Raw genomic sequence first — 23,369 nt, forward strand, 5'->3', positions numbered from 1 at the left:
CCACTAGATGGAGACCACTAGATATATATATATATATATGTAGTGAAACTACCTATCGTCACTAGATACAAAACTACTATCGCCATTACATACAATCTTCTCATTTAAATATAAATAAATGCGAGCGTAGTAGAGAACCCATTCCTTGTCATCACGTGACTGATTATTATTCGAATCGGCAACTTCTTCGAACCTTTCCCGCCAGAACGCACACTGACCAATCACGGCCCCTAATAAGGTCACGTGATAGAGTATATTTTTACCATCTGGTGAGCCAATAGTTTGTTATAAATAGCTTTAACTCGGCGGCCAAATTTGTCTCGGTCCAGTTTCTCTTTGAGAACTGTTCCGTGTACCACACGACAGCAGCAGCAGTTCCAGCGACCACTTCAACAGCTTCGTCCAGCCAACGATGACCACCGCCGTCGCCACATCAGCAACAAGAGTCTACGACTACTATCCAGCATCATCGTCATGACCAACACGATTCTACGATTACTACTAACCAGCAACAATCTCCACCAGCGTCAACACGACTTACTATGTACACCAAACCAAACCTCCGCGGCACATCTCTCTCTTCGATTCTGTTAGGTGACTCAGCTTCACCACGGTAAATAAACAGACAAGAGTTCTTAAACAGACAAGAAATTCTCAGCCAGCGACGAACATCTGTATAACAAGAATCACGGCCCGGCATCGATGCCACGACATCACAACTAGTGATCAGCTCTTCCACACTCAGCCTCCCCTCACTTCACATACAGACTCATACTATTGGGTACACAAGAACTGGTATAAAATTGTTCACGTGTTATTGACTCTCTTTTTCTCTGCTGTAATATTTCTCATACACACATGTATCACTCACATACACACTTTTCTTTGTATGACGGCCTGTCTTTGATTATGTTATTATATGTCGCATTCACACTCTCACACAGACATACATCTTTAACGCTATAATAAATATCTCTGTTATTCATCTAATACGGTTGTGGTCTTTCATTACTGGTCATCTATGTTATCGTCGCATAACATATCAGTATATCATCATTTGATATAATATTGTGTGTTCGACCGTGTGACACGTTTAAATAAAAGGAGTCCTCTGTTTTTCCATTCGTCACCATTTCTCCTTTTATGAGTTCGCACGGTCGTCCCTTACATATATATATATATATATATATATATATATATATATATATATATATATATATATATATATATATATATATATATATATATATATATATATATATAAAATCTGTGTATGTATGTGTGGGTGGATGCATGTGTGTGTATATCTGCATATGCGGCAATTAGATATACATAAACCTCGCCGGGCACACCTTAATTTAGCTAATTGAAGCATTTATTAACAAAGAGTGCTCTACAACAGTGCTTCTCAAACTATCCGATGTAGCGTACCGGCAGTTTTTTTTTCTCTTCAATGTGACAGGTAATATTTCTTAATAATATTAATTTGTACAGAAAACAATATATATAATGAATATAAAAAAAGTTGACAATTTTTTTTATCTTATATTTATTTTGTAAACAAATATTACAATATTACATAAGCATTTTATAAGCATTTTATAACGTTTCTTTATTTTCTATAAATTCGCCGCGTACCGGCAGCTGATGGCTCGCGGTTAAGAAGTATGTCACTGCATGGCATCTTGGACAAATGTCAATTTTATAGCCTCGAATCTACCCACATTCTGTGAGTGAAACTGGATGAATGGGAACTGTACAGAATCCCGACCGATGACTTGTATTTCAAAGGCATTGCTAATTATGCTAAGGAAACGCGTTTCTGTGGAATATTCAACTTATTTAATGAACATGTAATTCAATTGATTTAACAACTGAATCCCACTATCGTAGCTAGAGTGTGTGCTGCCCGGAGCGGCCCTTCATTTTGCCGCCCCCGGATCCCCCACAAAAGATACATATTTTGCCTACAGCAGACCCAAAAGTGGCGCTTCCCCCATAAAAGTGCTGCCCGGAACGGACCGCCCTTTCCACCTCCCTCTAGCTACCAACCTAGAACCATCTAGTCATCTTCATACACACATACATATATAGAGAGAGAGGGGGGACAGACAGAGACAGAGAGAGAAATACACGCTTATGTACTTACATACACACAATATATACACATATACACACTAACTTTCGGCAAGTTACGTGAAGAGCAAGAAATTACTTGTTAATGTGATTCCTTGCTACCTCCTTTTCAGGCTCACTATAGCACGTTACGCGGTTTGCCAGTACGCTCCGTAGCTTGTTACTATCAAGACATGGAGAGGGTTATAGCCGACTAAACTGACTCCAATATATTACTGATACTTAATTTATTACCGCAAGAGAAATGACTAGTCAAGGTTCTGTTTTCATCGTTTTTACATGGATTTCTGACTGATTTAAAGAAGACGGGGCTGTTATTTCCAGTAGGCCAAGTAACTATGTAAAAACTTTCACATTTCTAAATATGTGTATGAATCTTAGTAATACGTGAGGCAGACAATGAATGTTAGGTAAATTTTTATAATAATTTAGTCCACTGTACTAACGTAACTTTCAAGTGAAATATTTTAGCCAAAACTTCCTCATACATAAACGTGATAGATAAATTTCAGTGAATTATTTTTATTCGTGATAAAGAATGTTTTTATGATGTTGTTGTGTACGGTGAAAAATTTCATAACTTTTGTAAATCAACATAATTTAAGTAGAAAATAATGTATATTATCATACAAACAGTAGAATTAACTGTTTTACTGACTGAAGGTTCCTATGGAATTATCTACGCTATTTTTCTACCTTATACTTTCGTCTTCCATTCTTACCATCTTTACTTTTGTCCTTTCATCACAGTCTCATCACCATCATCATCAGTATCATTTATTGCTGAAATTTTCATGGCCATTTTTTTCTCTATCACTCGAAGGAAAATAAACTTCACTAAAAATAAAGCAATTTCCTCTTACGTTGCACATGTCAATTGAATGAATAAATTGCATAAATTTGCAAGGGTTCTTTTTATTTTGTTTCTCCTAATAAATTTCTTGAAAATCATATTGACCTGAAGATATAGTGTAACGGATTGGCAGTGGGACTAACGGACAAATATGGCTTATAATATAGATTTATTCAACTGCTAAAGTAATGCATTTAATCCAGTGCTGAGAGTAACACCCAAACAGATCTAAGAATCCTAAATTAGCAATAATTATCATCATGAATAATAATTAATCACCAAAATTTAGAATTCTTATCTATGCTTAGATGTTACTCCCAGCACTGGAATAAACGTTATCTTGGCGCTGGACTAAACGCATTAACACAGCGCCAGTACACCCACACGATTTTCACTAAGAAAGAAATACTCGGATTTTTTGCGTGGAATCAAGTACCCTGACCTCCTAATATGCTGCAAACCCTTTATCGGAAGAGCTAATCACCTTTCGAATATCCAGGACGTGACGCGGCATTCTACCCACTGATACATTATTCGGAGTACTGATCGCAGTCACCTTTCCTTTTCCCTACTGCATTGTGCACTGAGCATTCGGGGGCTTCATCCACACTTCGTCTCCAGCCTGTACAGATGCAACCCCTTCCACCTCTGACTGGGAGGGGTGGGGTCCGGTTTCCCCACCCCCTTTTTTTCAGAATAAAAAAATTAAGGGTTCCCAGCTCACTAATATACTCGATAATAATAATACCATATCCTATAATAATAACAATGGAGGGATTAATAACTATAACAATAATTCCATTGATCTAGATTCTTCTACATCCTCACATAACATATCCTCCAACAATAATGCCTCATCCACCACAGGGCACAACCCCCAAGTCTCATCTACTTGTAACTGTCGCTCCGGGACAATCTGCCCGCTACAAACGCATTGCGTAAGATATAACGTAATATATAAATGCACTGTAAGAAATCTATTACATAACTCTACAGCTACATACATAGGTGCAACTAAAAACTTCAAACAACGCTACGCAGCCCATTTGCACTCTTTTAGATATGACAAACAGTAAATCTACAAAACTAGCCAACCACATTCATCACTTCAAAAGCACAAATACCCAGTATACTTTAAAATGGTCCATCCTGGACTCTGGAATTCCATACCAGGGCCAGCGCTCTAATTGCAAGCTTTGCTTAAAGGATGCGTTCCATATTTTAAAATACAATTCTCCCACTCTACTTAATCGATATAACGAAGCGCTTAGCACTTGCAATCACCGTTTTTTCCATAAATTTAAATTCTATCACAGACACAAATGCACAAATGACCACACAACATAATCACACTACTCCCTATAGGCAGCCTATTCGACCTAGCAAACTGGTCCCCCTTCTACTTTCTTTAGAATAGATTTATTTCATTTTAGATCCTATCACTGCTAAATATTCTTCCTAATTTACTTCCTTTATACTTCCTTACCACTAACACCACCACCACCTGAAGGCCCCCTATTGATAACCACAATCAACTCTAGGTAGCATCTGATCCCCCTTCTACCTTCCTCAAATTAGGTTTAGCTCTATTTTTAGAACATATTACTACCAATTCTATTCTCTTCTATTTTCCTTAATACTGTTTTTAGAATGTCACCTACACCCTCACCACTTATAGCCTGACCATTTACACATATAAATACCTCTCCACATTACCTCCTCACATTCCTTCTTCCTTACTAAACTTGTGCCTCCACCTCCTCATTCTTCCTTTTACTCCCTATACTTTTCTCTCTGTCCTGTTGATTAACTGACCATACAACAGCTCACTACTATTCCTCACTTGAATTACTTCTTTCTCCCCTATCCTTTCTGTCTTAAGACTTGACCTCTTTAACCTACATACATCTCTCACTTGATTTGGACTATCCTTTTAGTAAACAACGCACAGTATACTCCGGGCACGATATGACATATATCCACCTTTGCTACTACAATTATCTCCGGAAAATACCCACAAGGATTATTTACATGGATGTTTACTACTGGAATGAAACTACACTACAAGTACTGTTTCTTCTTTCTTTTTTCAGCGCATCACTCTCACTTTCTACTACAACTCTCCTCTTATAGATGTAATAATCCATTCCTCTACTATTTCTGTCTCCGATGAAGGGATACATTGGATTTTCCCTGAAACAGCTGTAAGACTTTATCCATAAAATATACTGCTAACTTTGCCATTGTCCTCTTTATCCTTTTCTCTCTTTATACATACACACGCTAATACACGACCTATGTTATAATCCCCACTCTTGTTTATACAACGAATGGGGCAAAACTAGCCGGTATACAGCACTTACACGGTATTACCTGTATCTTTGGGTTTGGTTAAATCCAATACCCTTCTTAACCTTATATATATATATATATATATATATATATATATATATATATATATATATATATATATATATATATATATATATATATATATATATATATTAATGTTAGGGAATTACAAAATCCGAACTTGCAAGGAAATACAATTTGATAATATCAAATCGAGTTGTATATTGAAAAGTATTTTAATAATTTAGAGAAGAACCACCATGGTGCAACTCGCACGAAGAAGGAGATCAGACAACATCAAGAAAAGTGTACTATACAAAAGTAGTTTTAAAATCTAAAAAATCCAAGGGAGAATTTATAATACATAAAATCTATGAAATATTGGACTAAGAATTAAAATTGGTTACGTTTAAGAAACGAAAGTGGGAGAAAGACTACGCGCGTTTCATGGCCACACAACAGTGGGAAATATCTGGTCAATCTATAATGAATCGAACAAGATAGATATCACCCAATATGAGGACACTCTTCAGGTCCGGTAACTTCAAAAAACGTATCTTAAATTTTAAAATGCATAACATAAGAAAAGTATAAAAATCTGTCCGTTTAAGCAACATTTAGTACAAAGGAAATTGTCAAGGTTTTATAATAAAACGCATCAAATAGCAATAAATATCTGTCAAATTTAAGGCATAAAACGTCAGTTGGGGAGATGATATTTGTAGATAAGGAAAAGGAAACATATATAACGAAAGTGTAATTAGCTAGTAAAGGGGAAAAACGTGCAAGAATATAAGGAAAAAAAGCCACATCACTTAACCTAACGAGGAAACTGGGTTGACTGAGGTACTATCCAAAGCAAAGAAATATATACTATGTGTATCACGTGACAAAATGGCGCCCACCACGTGATCACAAATGTCAAACTGACGTAAAGAACTAAAACACGTGAGACACGAGACAGCATGACGTGGAAGGAGAAAAGGGAAGAAAACTAAGACGAAATGATATGGTAAGTGCGTAGACCTGAAATCAAACAATATTATGCTGCTATGTAGAAGAGTATAAGAAAAAATAGTGAAATGAGTGATGGCAGCCATCCTCGGAAGTCATATATCTTAATCTTTGGCATTCCCAAACCTTAATATGTAATGCCCCTACGTCACAAATATTTGACTAAGACTCTACAAAGATCTATATCATATCCTGTGATAGTCACAATAAATATAATTATTCATAGTCTTCTCTCTTAATTTGTGACTTTCCTCGTCAAATATCATCGTCTATGAAAGCCACAGGCCCGCATGTCATAATTTCATTTGTACCACTCCAAAGTCGTATATCTTATTTTGTGACATCTACATCATTTATTTCAATCTGTAACATTCCCAAATCATAACTTGATTTATAATAATCCCCCAAGGAACGCTGTGTGGGACCGGCGTTTTCTCAGCGAGTCGTAAAGGATGACTAATAGAGATTCAAGTAAGACTTGCACTCCGAACTAATAAAGCCCACATCAGCAACGACTATTCAAACTGACCCAGCAACTCCTCTCCTCCGAGGAAGTACCGTGACTGCCTAGAAGACACGTCTTATGAAGAGGTTTGGAGCAAAGTCGCCAAGAACAACCAAGAGCAAAGTCACCTAATCGGGAGGACCCTCAAGGATATGTTGGGTTGGAGTATTGTTGCCCGAGTGACGCAAAGGTGTCATCCGCCAGGAGTGAGAAATGTCGGTTCAACCTGAGAAAACCTATTCTAGTACGGACCTGGTATGTTCTCTCTGAAGGGTGACTCACTGATGTCTTTGGAACTCAACCGTTTAAGAGTCGCTGTATTGGCCCTATGGGAGTATGTCGGCCAGGGAATTCTCTTACATAGTGAATTTTCAAACAGCGCCAATCTAGATTCTCTGATGGTTGGCATGCTGTATGGACAGGGTAGCAGTTACAGTAGCCGACAGTCTAGTTCCAATGATATTAGATATAACACCTGTCAACAAGTTTTGGTTGCAGAGTATTCTCTGACTGATGTGAATGACAGCTCAGTGGGGAAAACATTCTGCGTCCACCTAAGTAACTATTACAGAGAGTAGCCCCAACAAAGACATGTCTGTGATCATGGGAGATTTTAACGCCTCTACTGAGGTTGGTGGAACAAGATATGAGAGCTTTGACAGCACTTTTTGGTCCAGTACTAGGAACGGAAGTGGTATAGTGCTCATGGACTTTGCCAAACGTCACAGATTTCGCATTGCTGGCTCCTAGTACCAACGTTCTGAGCTGTATCGCTTGATTTGATATTCCAGTACTGATCGTATGGCAAAGGAGATCGAATGCGTGGTTGTAGATGGCCACTGGACAGTCCTACAGAACTGTCGGGTTTTTCGGAATGTTACCTTCATGGGTTGAGTTGAGATTACCACCGAATTCTAAAAGATTTAAGGCAGAATTCTAAGAGATTGTCGACAGATTCAAAGACAACAGTGTAAGCATGACTTATTCGCGTCAGTTTGGATCTGTGCTACCTGGGGCTGATTCCTCGACTAGACCTGTGGAATGTCGAAAACTTTGTGATACCCAGCTGTTGACTGCAAGATGCATTGGTTTCCAAAAACGGGCCAGGAAATGTTTCCTTTCCAGGGAAATCCTCGCATTGGTGGAATGCAGTCGCAGGGCGAAGTTGGATGGAGTCCTTGGTTATTTGCTTCGGGCGACTGAGATGTAGGGTAGTTAGAGCACTGAGATCTGACAAGGAAAAGAATGTCCGATGAATTTGTGAGGATGTCGAGTGTTGGCTTCAGACTTGTGACTCAAGTACTGCCTACAGAAGAATCGTTATGTTTAGGGGGAAATCACAGCCCTCTCTCGGTGTTCTGAAGTCTTATACTTTAATGAAGCGCTCCTGTCGAAGGATCCCAAGCTGGTCGCTAACAAGGGATAATACTTTAAGGAGTTGTAGGAGTTGAGCCTACCTAGTACTAGTCTGAATATCCGATGCCTTCAGTACTGGTGACCGACCTGCCAGTCAAATGTGATCCGCTGTCCGAAGACGAGATTCGTATTGTGGTAAATCAGCTGAAAGGTGGAAAAACAGATGATATTTGTGGCGGACCTTTTTGTTTTTGTGGAAGATCATCTGCCCAATCTGGAGCAATGGTATCATATCCTTTGACTGAAAGGGGTCATAATTATCCCTCCCTGGAAAAGAAAAGATGGCCGCCACGACCCACGGCAGTAACAACTACAGGGCAGTTACACTCCTCTCAGTGCCCGGTAAGATCTTTGCCAGGGCTATTCTAACCAGAGTGCAAAATCATCTGCTTGTTTCTCAGCAGCCGAAGGAGAGATCATACCAAAGAAGTCGACTACTGGCAGGATCCTGGATCTCCAAGTACTCATCAAAGTTGGAGGTTTTGGCGCAGGCTGCTTGTAGCTTATGTCGACCTCCGCAAGACATTTGATTCGGTAGACGAGGATGTGCTCTGAAGGGTTCTGGAGCCGCGATGTATATCTCCCTGATTGATTAGGTTCATAGTGGCCTTGTATACTGTAGTAGTGAGCGCAGTTCGGATTTTGGGTTCAACATCTTACTTTTTCCCAGTTAGATCTGTCAGGGCTCTGTTTTGGTTCCCACATTGTTCAATGTCTGCATGAACTGGATACATAACCAGATGGTGGCCTGGTCAGGTAGTGGTACAGTCATTGGTGAAACTAGGATTACTGACCTGGATTTTGTTGACAATGCCTTTATTCTTGCTGAATCTCTGGATGTCTTAAGAAGCGCACTTCTTTCACTGAATGAGGAAGAGGAACTACGAGGCCTCAGAGTCTCTTTGGCCAATACAAAGACCCTGTCTTTCATCGGATTCCTGGGGGACTCCATCTCGTCTCTGTCGTGGGTGAGAATGTTGAAGTTGTTGACTGCTTCACATATTTCGGTATTAGTTACGTGTCCAAAGTTTCAAAACTACTTGGACATGCTGGTGCAGTTGTGGACTCATTGGACAAAGGTGTTTGGCGCTACTGATATCTGAGCAGGAGGACAAAGGTTCGTATCTTCAGATCACTGGTCCTCCCTGTCTTGCACTATGGTTGCGAGATTTAGATACTGTCTGAGTCCCTTTGGAGTCGCTTGAACTCCTTTGGTACCAGGATGCTTTACAGAATTATGGGTTGCCATTAGTCGGATTTCGTATCCCATCAACGATTCCACTCAGAAACTGGAATACGTCCTGTTATGTGATTCAGAAGCATCGGCTCAGACTGTTAGGTTGTGTTTCTCAATTTTCCGAGTTAGATCCTGTGTACCATGATTTCTTCTCTGAGGATCTGGCTGGGGTGATGGCTAGAGTTGGTCGGTTACATGCCACATAGTCATGGCGGATGAGAAAGTATCTCACGAATATGGGGACTGACCGGGACACTTTTCGGAAGATTGCCCGGGACGACCTGAGCAAATACCGACAAATAGTAGATGCAGCGATGCGCTGCAACGGCGCATGCCCCCGTGCCTGACCTGACCCCAAATCAAATATCTTAATGTCACATACCTGAATCATGTTTTAATCTGTGGCAATTAATTTCATTTTAGAAGTTTCAAAAATTTCATTCATATCTTATCAATGTTCTGATAAAATTATGTTAATGAAAGCGGTACTACTGTTAATGATGAGGGTGATAATGATGCTGAGGAAGAGGAGGACAAAGAGGGGAGATGATGATGATGATGATGATAGCTAATTCTTACATATGCATTAAAAAAATCATCCCAAATTTGGCACCAACCAAATAGCGAACCTGCATCACAGATGTCATCTTACAGAAGCTTTTCACCTTATAGAGGCGTTGATTTTTATAACTGCTTCTTGTTTAAATGATAATTCAGACAATTTAAGGAAAGACAAAATTATTTAGTTAATAGTCAACCAGGGGATCTTTCCAGATCGAGGGATTGTTTCTTCGCATCGAGAAGTCACACCTCCCGTGCTACAGACACGTGATTAGAATATCGCAGGAAAGAATCTTCAAGCCGAGTCGACCAGCTAGGTCAAGAAAGAAATGATTGGGTAATATCCATAGTCTCAGTTGATCACACTTGGGAACGCAGCCGGAAGGTATAATAACGGTTGCTTCTGATAGAACCCTATGGAGAAGGCTCCACCGCCTCGACCCTCCCAGAAATAGTGGATGGTACTGAAACTGGATGGATGGTACTGAAACTGGATGGATGGTACTGAAACTGGATGGATGGTACTGAAACTGGAGGGATGGTACTGAAACTGAAGGGATGGTACTGAAACTTAAATCATTTCCACGTGTTTTCCCAACGAAAGATTTTAAACAAAATGAAAGGATTCCTCATTCACGTTGAATGGTCACTTGAGGGATGCTATTTATGGCTCCGTATCAGCTCTCTTCAGCCAACTTATATCAAAAGAGTTCTAGCCATAACTGTTCTTTTTTTTATATATATTTTTTATACAAAGTGTATCAAGGATTACATTATTCCATGTGGCGCTCCTTTTAAGATACTAAAGTGTGATTTGAAAGAAATGTGCTGCAAAATCTATTTACATGTTGAGGGTGTCGCGTTGGCTTAGGATCTATATTCTATCGTTAGCAGGGAATCGACCTCAAAGCAATTACAATCATAACAAAACATAGTTATATACATATAGTAAATTACTCTCATGCACTGAGATGCAAACGTCATTAAGTTCATTTCTGTTTGTCCAATGACCTCGTAGTAGAATTGTTTTAAAGCAATATTGTTTATAACAGAGGGAAGAATACTTGCAGCCTTCTGAAATAAACAGCAATGTTTGAGGGAAAATCTTTGTTTAGATTTATTTAAATTTTATTCTATTTATCTCAATATTGTTGTGACTAATTGCAAAAAAACATCTATTTATATTTCTCTATTTGCTCTTGTAAGTACTAGTTTAAACTAATTATAATTGTGTTTGAAAGGCAAAAATCTAAAGAAGTTTTCGAAAAATAAACCTTTTAAGTTACTATGGAGATGCTTCTTCCGAAACTTTATCTTTTTTTGACAGAATAATAAATTTATCAGTGTAACTTTTTTTAATGGGATCTTGTCAAATGGTAACTAATTTCAATGAGTTCTTCCCACGCATAAAAGATTTTTCATCTCTTGTAGAAACCTTTCATTTAAATAAACGTTGCAACATGCCAGGGCGTAAGAGAGAATTACTCCGTATATTATGTGGTTGAAGTCATATTTAATGTTGGCAATATTTGCCATCTCCTTTTCTAAACTTAACAGAAATTTTGAAACTAGAGCTAACTCCGGAGCCAGAAAACAAAAGATTTAGTTTGAGCTGTAAGAACTAATGAGATTCGAAACGATATTCTGCATCATGGTCGTATGTTTTCATCAGCTTAAATCTATATCCATATAATCTATTCGGTGAGACAACTTTTGGTCTTTTACGTCACTCACCCACGCCTTTTGTTACCATATTTCTATTGAAACACTCTGCCTTCCAGTTTCTGTTTTAGAAACTTTATTCCCACCAGCGAGCATTGTATGTTGCTGATGTCATAAGAATTTCGAGAACTTTCGAGAGAACGCGAAATAAAAATCTTTTGTTTGGAACAGTGGATCTCGAAGCACACAAAGCTATAAATAACAGTATGTAAATATTGTCGATAAATCTTCTAGGATAGAAAAGGTTTGGACAGCCTTCAGTTTTTTCTATACGAAAGGATTGGCGCTACTTTGGCGTGTGATCTACAAGGGAGATTACTTTAGATTACTCTTTAAATTATTTTGTACATACTTAGCATTGTAATGTATTTTTTCAAGATTCTTACTATTTTATTAAGAAAACCATATAATAATTAAGATAAGTGCGTAGATCACTCACCAAAGTAAATTTGCTCACGTAGGTCACCCAGAAAGTAGCACTAACACAAAGAAAGCTAAAAAGTAACCTAAAGTAATCTCCCTTTAAATTGTAGATCATACGCCAAAGTTTCTTGTAAAAATGCAATTGCCTTCGTCTCATCGCTGATCACATTGTAAAAATCTTTAGCCAACATTTTACGGGTTTTTAGAAATTGAAAAGTAAACTAAAAAGTAATCTAAAGTAATATCCCTTGTAGATCACACGCCAAAGTAGCACCAAAGGGCTTTTCAACCCAATATTTACATGTTGCTTTTTATAGCTTTATGTGCTTCAAGATCCATTGTTCCAAAATGAATTATTTCATGTTCTCTCGAAAGTTTATAAAACTATATGATGCCAACAACACTGTCTATGTTTCAATTAATTTAAAAGATAACGAAGAATTTAGTAAAATAACTTTGTACTTATTAATCTGACGTCTGGAACATAAATTAACAAGAAATCATAATAGAAGCTTTAATTGATATCACTTTAAAACAGGAAATTTGTAACATAGAAACAGGGTGATCTTGGCTGGATTGGTATGAAAATGGAGGATGTGTGCATGCGTGTGTGCACGCGCGTGTTTTGGTAGTAATATAAGTTGTTTATAGACAGATATATTATACTGTTACGAAAGTAGTGTACTCCGACGATTTGTCACTTCACTTGTTGTCCAAGCCCCACAATTGAACGGGAATTTGGGCTCTGTTGTACCAGGATAATCCAGTGGAAGCTACCACAAACTGGCAGTCGATTAAATCAACCAGTACTTGACTGCAACATTGTTTTATCGACTACAGAAGGCTCAAATGCAGTGGTGTCCGCAGCTAGATTTGAAATCAGAACGTTAAAGACCCAGAACAAACAGGAAAAGAAAAACTGACAAGGCGATGCTCTAGCGATTCTGTCAATCCACTAATCCTTACTTATGATTAATAACGAAGAACAAAAGGAATTGTCTAGCGCAACTCTTCAAGCATAACTTACGATTATTTCCCTTGAACCAATACAGTAAGAGTTGTTTTCCTTAAAAAAATAAAACGTGATAAATCTTTCGACTTCGTCTAAAGATATGAAATTATGGGTGCAAACTTCTGCTTCAGTCACTGAACTGCAGCCATACTAGGGCACTGCCTTGTGAGACTTTAGTTGATCAAATCGACCGCAGAGCTCAGTTTTTAAGCCGTGCAGAATATACTCTGTCACTTTCCCGGACGAATCACTGGAACTTATAAAAACCAATTGTCAAATGATAAGACACAAACACGCACACACTGTGTGTATATGAGAGAGAGGGAGAGAGAGAGAGAGAGAGAGAGAGAGAGTTCTTCCTATACAGTTAGCCTTACACAGGGCAGGAAAACGTCTCCCATCATCCTGATACAGTCGCCTGCATCTTTCTAGGTGATTCTAAATTGCTTCAGATCATTGAAGGTAGCTCGCACCCTCTTCTTAGTTCTCCCTCTCTTTCGTCCTTCTGGTGACACCCAGTGTAAAGCTGTCTTGCATGTTCATTCTTCTGGCAGCCTGAGAACATGAACTGCAAGTCTCATTCTTCTTCCCACCACAATCTCCTGCAGGCTGCACAGATTGGCTCTTCTCAGTGTTTTGTGATTCTGTCCCTGTAGGTAACCTTGAGTAATCTGTGTAGACACCTTTGATTAAATGCATTCAATCTCAGAGTGATCTTGACAGTCATTTTCCATGTTTCTCTTTCATAAACTGCTGTTAATAAGACAATATTCTGGTACAGCAGGATCTTCATACAGTTTCTAATCGAAATGTTGGCCCAGATCTTGATCGTTCCTCTAAACACTGCAGCTGCATGCTCAATTCTGGAGTTTGCTTTGGTATAAATAAGGCTGCCCAAATAGGTTGTTTGCATATCTCCTTGTCCACTGACCTGCATCAACTTGATTTTCTCAGAATTGACGCTTGGACTTGCCTTTGCTTCCCCTTCAGCCAATCTGGTTGTCATTTGCTGGAGTACTAAATGTGACTCTGCCAAGAGCACAATGTCATTGGCATAGTCCAGATTTGTTAGGTGTCTGCCTACAGTTCACTATATTCCAGCATTGCCAAGACATATGGTATCCCAGAAGAGTATATCTCCATCTTTAAATGTCTGTGCTAACACAATTTGCTGTATGAGAACTGAAAGCAGGAACACAGAATTCTTCAACATCATCACCACAGAGGTTGTTTCCTGTCACCTCTATTATTTCTTCTGGTCATCAATGTTCTCATACTGTGATGCGTGCGTGCGTGCGTGCATGAGTGTGTGTGTGCAGAGGCCTGGCTGTGTATTTAAGGTGCCTGCTTCTCAACCATCTAGTTTTGGGTTCAGTCCCACTGCATGGCAATTTGAGCAAGTGTCGTTTCTCAAGTAATTCCGTCTGACCCATGAAAACATTCAGAAGTGGACACGTTAATATAAATTTATCTTGAACAAAAATTGCACCATCCTCAACGTTTTGGAAGATTACTGCCTCTCCTTCACAGATTAAATAAGAATGTTTTAAACCCATCACCAAAAGAAATTCTTTTATGTTTGGAAGTAATAAAAAAGTAATATAATTTATATAGATTTATGGTTTGACTTTTATTTCCAAATATATGAAATATTTTATTCCAAAATGTATCAAATATATATATATATATGAATAAATTTATTGTTTTAAAATTTTACTCCCAATTTTACTTTCAAAATAATTTTCTCCAAACAAACAAAAATATTTATATTTGATCGTAATTCAACAAAATTTTTACCACAAAAGTTTAGAAGCAATCAATCAGGTTGAAGTGAAATTCAGTAATAGGACTTTTCATTTAAAAGTTGTACTGTTATTGGTCGGTACTTGGTATAAAGATTCCTCACTAGTTTCAAGCTGTCACCTGCCACAGAAAATTAATACATTAATATACATTACATATTTATTTTTGTTCATCTAATGTCAATTCTTCCATGACAGCACAGGTTGGATGGGGACATATTCAAGCCAGGCACAATTTCACAGCAAGACACCTTTCTTGCCATCAACTGTGAGCTGTTATTCAAATAAAGCATGTTTTATTGTTGCATATGACTGCTCCAATTTCACTTCTTTATTTACCATCAACTGATTAGCTATTTAACCAACTAACTAATCAATTGTTTGATTAATCATTCAGTCAATTAATTAATCAAGTGTGTTTTCCAAAGGCCTTTTGTCACCTGTTCAGTAACATGCCCTCTCTAATCCAAGTCAGCTTCATGTCTGTCTGTCTTTAAGTTTTAGGTTCAATATTTATCATCCAGCCAAAAAGACAAGACCAACAATTAAATGATACAAAGAAAAAAACTTTTTACTACCCACACCCATAGAAGTAGACATGCACACACACACATTAACATACACACACATACACATGCACACATTCTCTCTAATGCACAAACTCACAGAACCAACTACACCACACAAGCATCTACACACACTCATATACACAGACACCAGAACATACATACACAGACATATGCATGAACACACATGCGCACATATTCAAACACACACACACACACACACACACACACACACACACACACACTTACACTCTCTCTCTCACTCTCTCTCATGTACATTCTTACTCACTTATGTACAACTACATAAATAGAGTACAGAGGGGATGTCATTGAAGAGATTGTGACAATAAGAGGACTTTGGCAAATACAACTGATTGCTTGATTAACCAAATGATTAATCAAACAATTGGTTGGTTAGTTGGTTAAATAACTAACCAACTGATGAATAACATAGAAGTGAAACTGAGCCAATGCATGTGTTTATTACTGGCATAATAACTTTCCCAAGAGACAACAATATCTGATTCAACACATGAGTTCACATCAAGAATCTTGCAATCCAAATACAAAAACAGGATATTTTATATTTCACATGTTTATGATGTTAATTCACACTTACACACACACTTATACTTTTCTATTGATATATTTTCTGAACTGCTAAGTTACAGGGATGTAAAGACACCAACACCAGTTGTCATACGATGGTGGGAGACAATCACACACACATACATATATACAACAGGCTTCTTTCATTTTCTAACAACTGAATCCACTCACAAAGCCTTGGTCAGCCCAAGGCTGTAGTAGAAGACACTTGCCCAAGGTGCCATGCAGTGGGAATAAACCCGGAACCAAGCTACTTCCCACACAGTCACTCCTGTGTTTATATATAAATCATCATCATCATCGTTTAACGTCCGCTTTCCATGCTAGCATGGGTTGGACGATTTGACTGAGGACTAGCAAGCCAGAATGCTGCACCAGGCTCCAATCTGATCTGGCAGAGTTTCTACAGCTGGATGCCCTTCCTAACACCAACCACTCCGAGAGTGTAGTGGATGCTTTTACATGCCACCGGCACGAGGGCCAGTCACACGGCACTGGCAACGGTCACGCTCAAAAAGGTGTTTTTTACGTGCCACCTGCATGGGAGCCAGTCCAGCAGCACTGGCAATGACCTCGCTCAAATGGTTTTCTAAACATGGCACCAGCACAAGTGCTAGACGGCAACACTGGTAACAATTACATATGTATATATATATATATATATATATATATATATATATATATATATATATATATGTGCCTGGTGCTTTGCTGTACTCAATAAGCCCTGTGTTAAGAAGTGTTAAGATCAGTCCCTCTGGTGGTGAAAAGTTTTTGTGGTGATGCCACATAAAAGTATCCATGCAGTGTCACATAATAGCACCCATGAGGTGTCATGTAAAAGCACCCAGCACACTCTGTAAAGTGATTGGCATTAGGAAGGGCAATAGGAAGGGCATAGAAACTATGCCAAATCAGACTGGAATCTGTGGCAGCTCCCCAGCTTGCTAGCTCTGGTCAAACTGTCCTACTCATACAAGCATGGATAACGGACATTAAATGATGAAGATATATAGATATATATACATATACAGACATACATATATATATATATATATATATATATATATATATATATATATATATATACAAACATATATATATATTTGGGTGACTTTAATCTCCCCTGTATTCACTGGTCTACTCACACCTTGAAGACAAGTGTGTGCATTTCAACCCTAGAGACAGCAACAGTGGAATCATTTTTTGAATTCATGCACGAATTTTTCCTGTCCCAATTTGTGCTCATGCCAATAAGATTCAACAAAAATGCATTGAACTTAGTGATTCGTAACCACACTAACACTATCCATGATACCACAGTAGAAAAATCTCTCTTATCCAATCAGGATATGATTATCTATAGTTTGAGATTCCAGCAACCAAAAGTGATGCGGGACAGTTTTGCCCTGGTTGACTTAATGGATCTACATAATGTTAACTGGAAGGCAATCACCCACAATCTTTCACTTGTTGATTGGTCTTTCACTCACTCTCTCACCCCAAACAGCATCAGAATATCTAGACAGCTATTTGTGGACATTGTCACTAATATATGTTCACACCACACTCCACTACAGTCCATGAGCATAAAAAAAATATACTCCCACGCAACAGAAGAGCACTTATAAGGAAAATAAAAAGGATTAATCATAAAATCAACTGGCTAGAATATTGCCAGTTGCAATGCCCTCACTTGACAGACATAGCTTTACAGGAATTAAAGAAACTTTATCTCTAAAACTGCATGAAGACTATCATCAATAAAGAATTGCAGAAGAAAAGTGGACCATTACAAAAAATAAAGTAAAGGTCAATCCCAAAGCATTCTTTGCATTTGCCAAAAAGCATGAGGTCACTGTATTATCTGTTGGAACTCTGATAGATGAAGACGGCACTCTGCATAGTGGTCCAGAAGACATGGCTGAGACTCTACAGAAGCAATACTGCTCCACTTTCAGCAATTCTAACATAATTAATCCTGGCAACATCGGTGAAACAAACCCTCAAACATAACCTATCTAATATATCACTTAACGTCTTGGATATCATAGCAACTATTAACAAAATTACAAACAACTCAGCCGCAGGCCCTGACAAGTTTCTCGTTGGGGTCCTAAAGGAGTGCCATCATTAACTGGCATTCTTTTTAGCTATTCTTTGGAGAAAAATCACTGGATGCTGGCCATATTCTTGAAAATCTCCTATCACAGTTGACTGTCCCAATTTTCATAAAGGGCAACAAATCACAGGCAGTAAATTACCAACCAATCTTACTTACCACTTATATCATCAAATTATTTGAGAGTGGTGAGATCTCAAATAACTCATTTGCTGGAAAGTAACAGCCTGATTATTAGCAACTAGCATGGTTTCTGCAGTGGCAGCTCCTGCATCACTTTGATAACATCCTAAAGGCTCTGGGTAAGGGCGTCAACACAGATATCATCTACCTAGACTTCAGCAAGACCTTTCACATTCTGTTAAAGAAACTATTGAACATTGGAATCTAAGGGAAACTATTAAAGTAGATTGACTGTTTTCTGGTGAATAGAACCCAGCATGTGGTGATAGATGATGTTCAATCATACTCAGCAAGAGTTATCACTGTGGTTCCACAATGCACAGTCTTGAGTCCACTCCTTTTAATTATTTATACGAATGACATCAATGACATCATCAAATACATCAGTATTCGAATTTTCATGGATAAATCTAAGCTTCTGAAAGTCATTAATAGGAGACAGAACTGCTCATTGTTATCCAATGAGTGGAGAAACACAATATGCAGCTAAACAAAACTAAATTCAAATTAATCCACTTTGGTAAAGAGGTTGTACCACATCAAACACGGCTCGGGACCTCAGAGTAATTGTTAACAATAACTTAAGCTGCCCACATAAACAACAAAGTTGTTGTTTATGTGGGCATGGCTTGCAGGGCATGCTCCTGAATCCTCAGGACTTTTCAGTCTAGAGATGCTCCTGCCATTATCCTTCTCTTCTCCACCTTTGCTTGTCCTCACCTTGAATACTGTTTTCTGTTGTGGTTTCCTTACGTGAAACAGAATATCATAAAAATTGAAGTACCCCAGAGATTGATCACAAGGAAAAGAGACAGCATAACAGGTCTTGATTATTGGGACTGTCTCAAAAAACACTTTATTCCCTCCATCACTGAGTGTTAAATCATTTGCATGATGTGGAAAATATTCCAACAGCACCACCCAAATGATGTTGTCATATCCGTCCTCTATAAGCGTCATGTTCACATCACAAAACTATTTCACCTCAACTGGCCCTGTTCTCTTTAACATCATACCAAGACACATAAGAGAAGAAAAAGATCCCCTAATATTTAAATGTTTCCTGGACAATTATCTCTAACAAATTCTAAATAAACCACATAACCCCAGATATATTTCTATAAACAATAACCCTCTACTCAAAAGGGCTATGATGCCCATAGAATGACTAATATGAAAATATTATATATATATATAATGTATGTATGTATGTAAACATACATACGTACATACATATATACATACATATATATACATATATATTTATACTTTATATACACACATATATGCACACACGGACACACACACAAAGTTTCAAGCTCAAAAAACACAATAAAAAAATACAGAACTGATGTTTATCTAGCAAATTTTGAGGTGAAAAAGGTGGGTGTCAGTACCATCAACCCCAGTACTTGATCGGAAGAAAAGTAAAGTTGACCTCTAACACTCTAATGATTCTCCCAATCCAGCTTCTATTAAATAATAACCAATGAATTACTCACCTTGTGGTTCTGTGGGGAAAGTTGAACGGTCAAATGTAAAGGGTTTCTCAACTGTTTCCAGTACTTGTTGATCATATTTTGCTTGACTAAATGAAGTGGTCTATAAAATATGGATTTAAAATGATGTCATATGTCTGAAACCCATGGAATAGGAGTGAGAGAGGGGATACAACAAGAGAAAGAGAGTTGCAGAGGGAGAGAGATAGACAAACAGAGATAGACAGAGACAGGCAGGCAAGGAGAAGACAGACACAGTCGGAGACCCAAAGAAGAGAGAGAGAGCAAGAGAGAGAGAGAGAGCAAGAGAGAGAGAGCAAGAGAGAGAGAGCAAGAGAGAGAGAGCAAGAGAGAGAGAGCAAGAGAGAGAGAGCAAGAGAGAGAGAGCAAGAGAGAGAGAGCAAGAGAGAGAGACAGAGACAGAGAGAGAAAAAAAGAAAAAAGAAATAAAAGCATGTGTATATGTGGGTTTGTGGTTGCATATATGTGTTTCTATAAATGCTTGTGTGTGTGTGTGCGTGTGTGTGTGTAAAAAATGAGAGTATATGTATGTATGTATGTATGTATATATATATATATATATATATATATATATATATATATATATATATATATATATATATATATATATATCAGGAAAACAGAAAGTAGAGATACAGTTGATGAATAACAATTGATTTACATCAATTATCATTTTTTAATTAATTACAAAATGACAGAATCTCAACTTACAGCTGTTTCACTTAGCATGATTCTCAGTTCTAACTGCCACAATAATAATAATGACTAGCTGGACCCATGTAAAATTTACAGAAAACGTAAAAAATGTAAACATCGGTAAATTGTGTGTTGGTGCCATGAGAAATGTTTCTATATTGTGACAGTTACAGAATATAGATAGAAGTTTAAAACCGGTGATCGGTAATGAAGTCACAGGAAAAAAAATCACAGTAATAAAGTCACAAGTTTGGCTAGGAAAAAATCACAAGAAAAAAAGTCACAATTAATTAATGGTGGCCGGTAATAAAGTCACAGGAAAAAAGTCACAATTAATTTGAGATCCCAAAAAAAATTTCCGTAGGACAAAAACCCTCAGACAACCCCACCACCACCCAGACAAAACCCCGTGACTTTTTTTTCCTATGACTTTATTATCATGACTTTTTTACCTGGATTCATGGGAGCAACTGACTTCAAAGACTCGTAAATACTCAAAATGAGGAGTATAATAGACAGCCAACAACCGATGAAGGGTCGTTCTTTGTGTTAATTGACCTGGTTTTCCACTTTTTCCTCATTGTTTACGTATTTACCTCATTTGTTTTTGTACTTCATGTTGTGTACTGTTGGTGACATCCTTTACCAATATATGCATATATCATCATCATCATCGTCGTCGTTTAACGTCCGTTTTCCATGCTAGCATGGGTTGGACGATTTGACTGAGGACTGGTGAACCAGATGGCTACACAAGGCTCCAATCTGATTTGGTAGAGTTTCTACAGCTGGATGCCCTTCCTAATGCCAACCACTCCGAGAGTGTAGTGGGTGCTTTTACGTGCCACCGGCACAAGTGCCAGGAAGGATATATTTGTATATATTTGCCACACTCGCCATACTCTCCAGATTTGGCACCAATGGATTTCCACCTCTTTTGATCTCTTTCAAATGCTATGCACGGAGTTTCGTTCAATACTGATGCAGAATTGAGAGCTTGGTTGGATCAATTTTTTGAGTCGAAATCAGGTGATTTCTACCGAGATATTGAAAATCTTGTTGAACATTGAGAAGAAGTTGTAAACAACATGCGTGAATACATTATTGATTAATTAGTTGTTATTTTTTATTAAACCTTTAAAAAAATTTAGATTAAAAAAAAACAGCAAGAACTTAGTTGCCAACCTAATATATTTATATTTATATATATATATATATATATATATATATATATGGACAGGTAGGCAGATTTTGATCAAATGATTATAGTTAATGTGTAATAAGTAAGAACTCAACAATGCAAACTAAAGGTGCTTGATGTTTATAGTCTTCTTACAACACGACCTGATGTTACCACTTTTGTTTCCTCAAAGAAGACTATAAATGTGTGGATGCTTGTTCTATATATACTACAAGCAGAAGGACCCAGTTTTACTCAGGTTATAAACTCAAATCCTTAACACCATACTCTTTGCTTGTAGTGTAATTTTACACCTTTTTTCTAGATAAATACATGTTAGAGGAACCATTCGTACCTTGGGGTGAAGACTGTAAACAATGAAAGTAGCTGTAATAATTTTTTTGGTACCAGACATCTTTACAATGGTAAATGCTGGACAGAATGAAGAGAGAATGATAGAGTAAGAGATAGAAAGAGAGGAAGTACAATGAGAAGTTAGATAGGGAACATGCCTCCCAAATATGGTACTATTCATGCAGCTGTTTTCGCATGAAAAGCAAACAGACAGACAGATCAATAGATAAAAAGCCACAGTTGCTATGTCAGACATACATGCATGTGTCCAGCTAGCCATGGTTGCTACATCAGTACCGGAAGTTGACATTGAAAAAGTTTTTTAAAGAAGTTAATCTCATATAAAGCAATATTATTTATTTTTAATAAAATGAATACCCTATTATGTATCCAAGGTCAAATTATTCACGCATCCCAAGCATGGAACCAATTCACGCAGCTGTTTTCACATGAAAAGTGAATACACACACACACAGGTCTATTTTATATAATAGATAAACACAGGAAGAACAATATAAAGGAAACAGTGATAATAATATTGATAATTCTGACTTTATACAGCTGTGCTTTGCATATAATAGACCAAGAGAGTTCATACTCAATCTCTTTATCAACACGCATACATAGAAAATTAGCTAAAGATGTAAAACTAGCTTTACTCTCATCCCTTAAGCTGCAAGTGTGGTTATAAGATCTACATTTAAACTTATTTGAGGTAGTCCCAATATATACTGAGACATTTCCAAGTGCCTGCACAGAACATTTATATGCAATATTCTTACTAAGGCAATATTTATCAAGCAGACTCTAGGATTTATTCCTACAACTGCAGAGTTCATTTACTCAATTGAATGGCTTAGGGTTACTGTTTATGTCAGGGTTACTGTTTATGTAGGGTTACTGTTTATGCGATATTTTATCATTTTTGTCTTTTTCAAAAAATTAGATGAAACATTTGTTAAAATGTATTTTAAAAGATCTGGAACTGTGCAATTTAAATAAGATGGTAGTTAACTTACGTTAGTGAGGTCAGCCTTTAACATATCCACAAACAACTTCCATCGAGGGTAGTAGTAACTGTTCAAAAGAAAGATGCAAAAATAATT

The 23,369-nt window shown here is 37.6% G+C and overlaps 1 protein-coding gene across 3 annotated transcripts in view; it reads right to left on the reverse strand.

Moving 5' to 3' along the window:
- Positions 1-14,836: 14,836 nt before the first annotated feature.
- LOC106880424 (alpha-N-acetylglucosaminidase) overlaps positions 14,837-23,369 on the reverse strand; it is a 132,747-nt gene continuing 124,214 nt past the window's right edge. For all 3 annotated transcript variants that reach the window (XM_089358120.1, XM_089358121.1, XM_089358119.1), the window contains 3 exons: positions 23,283-23,340; positions 20,016-20,115; positions 14,837-15,154 (listed from right to left, as the gene is read on the reverse strand). In XM_089358120.1, coding sequence (XP_089214246.1) covers positions 15,069-15,154; positions 20,016-20,115; positions 23,283-23,340 — 244 coding nt within the window. In that variant the 3' untranslated portion in view covers positions 14,837-15,068. The remainder of the gene's footprint in view (positions 15,155-20,015; positions 20,116-23,282; positions 23,341-23,369) is intronic.

The sequence above is a fragment of the Octopus bimaculoides genome, chromosome 9 (genome assembly GCF_046866305.1).
Source record: "Octopus bimaculoides isolate indiv1 chromosome 9, ASM4686630v1, whole genome shotgun sequence".
Taxonomy (NCBI): domain Eukaryota; kingdom Metazoa; phylum Mollusca; class Cephalopoda; order Octopoda; family Octopodidae; genus Octopus; species Octopus bimaculoides.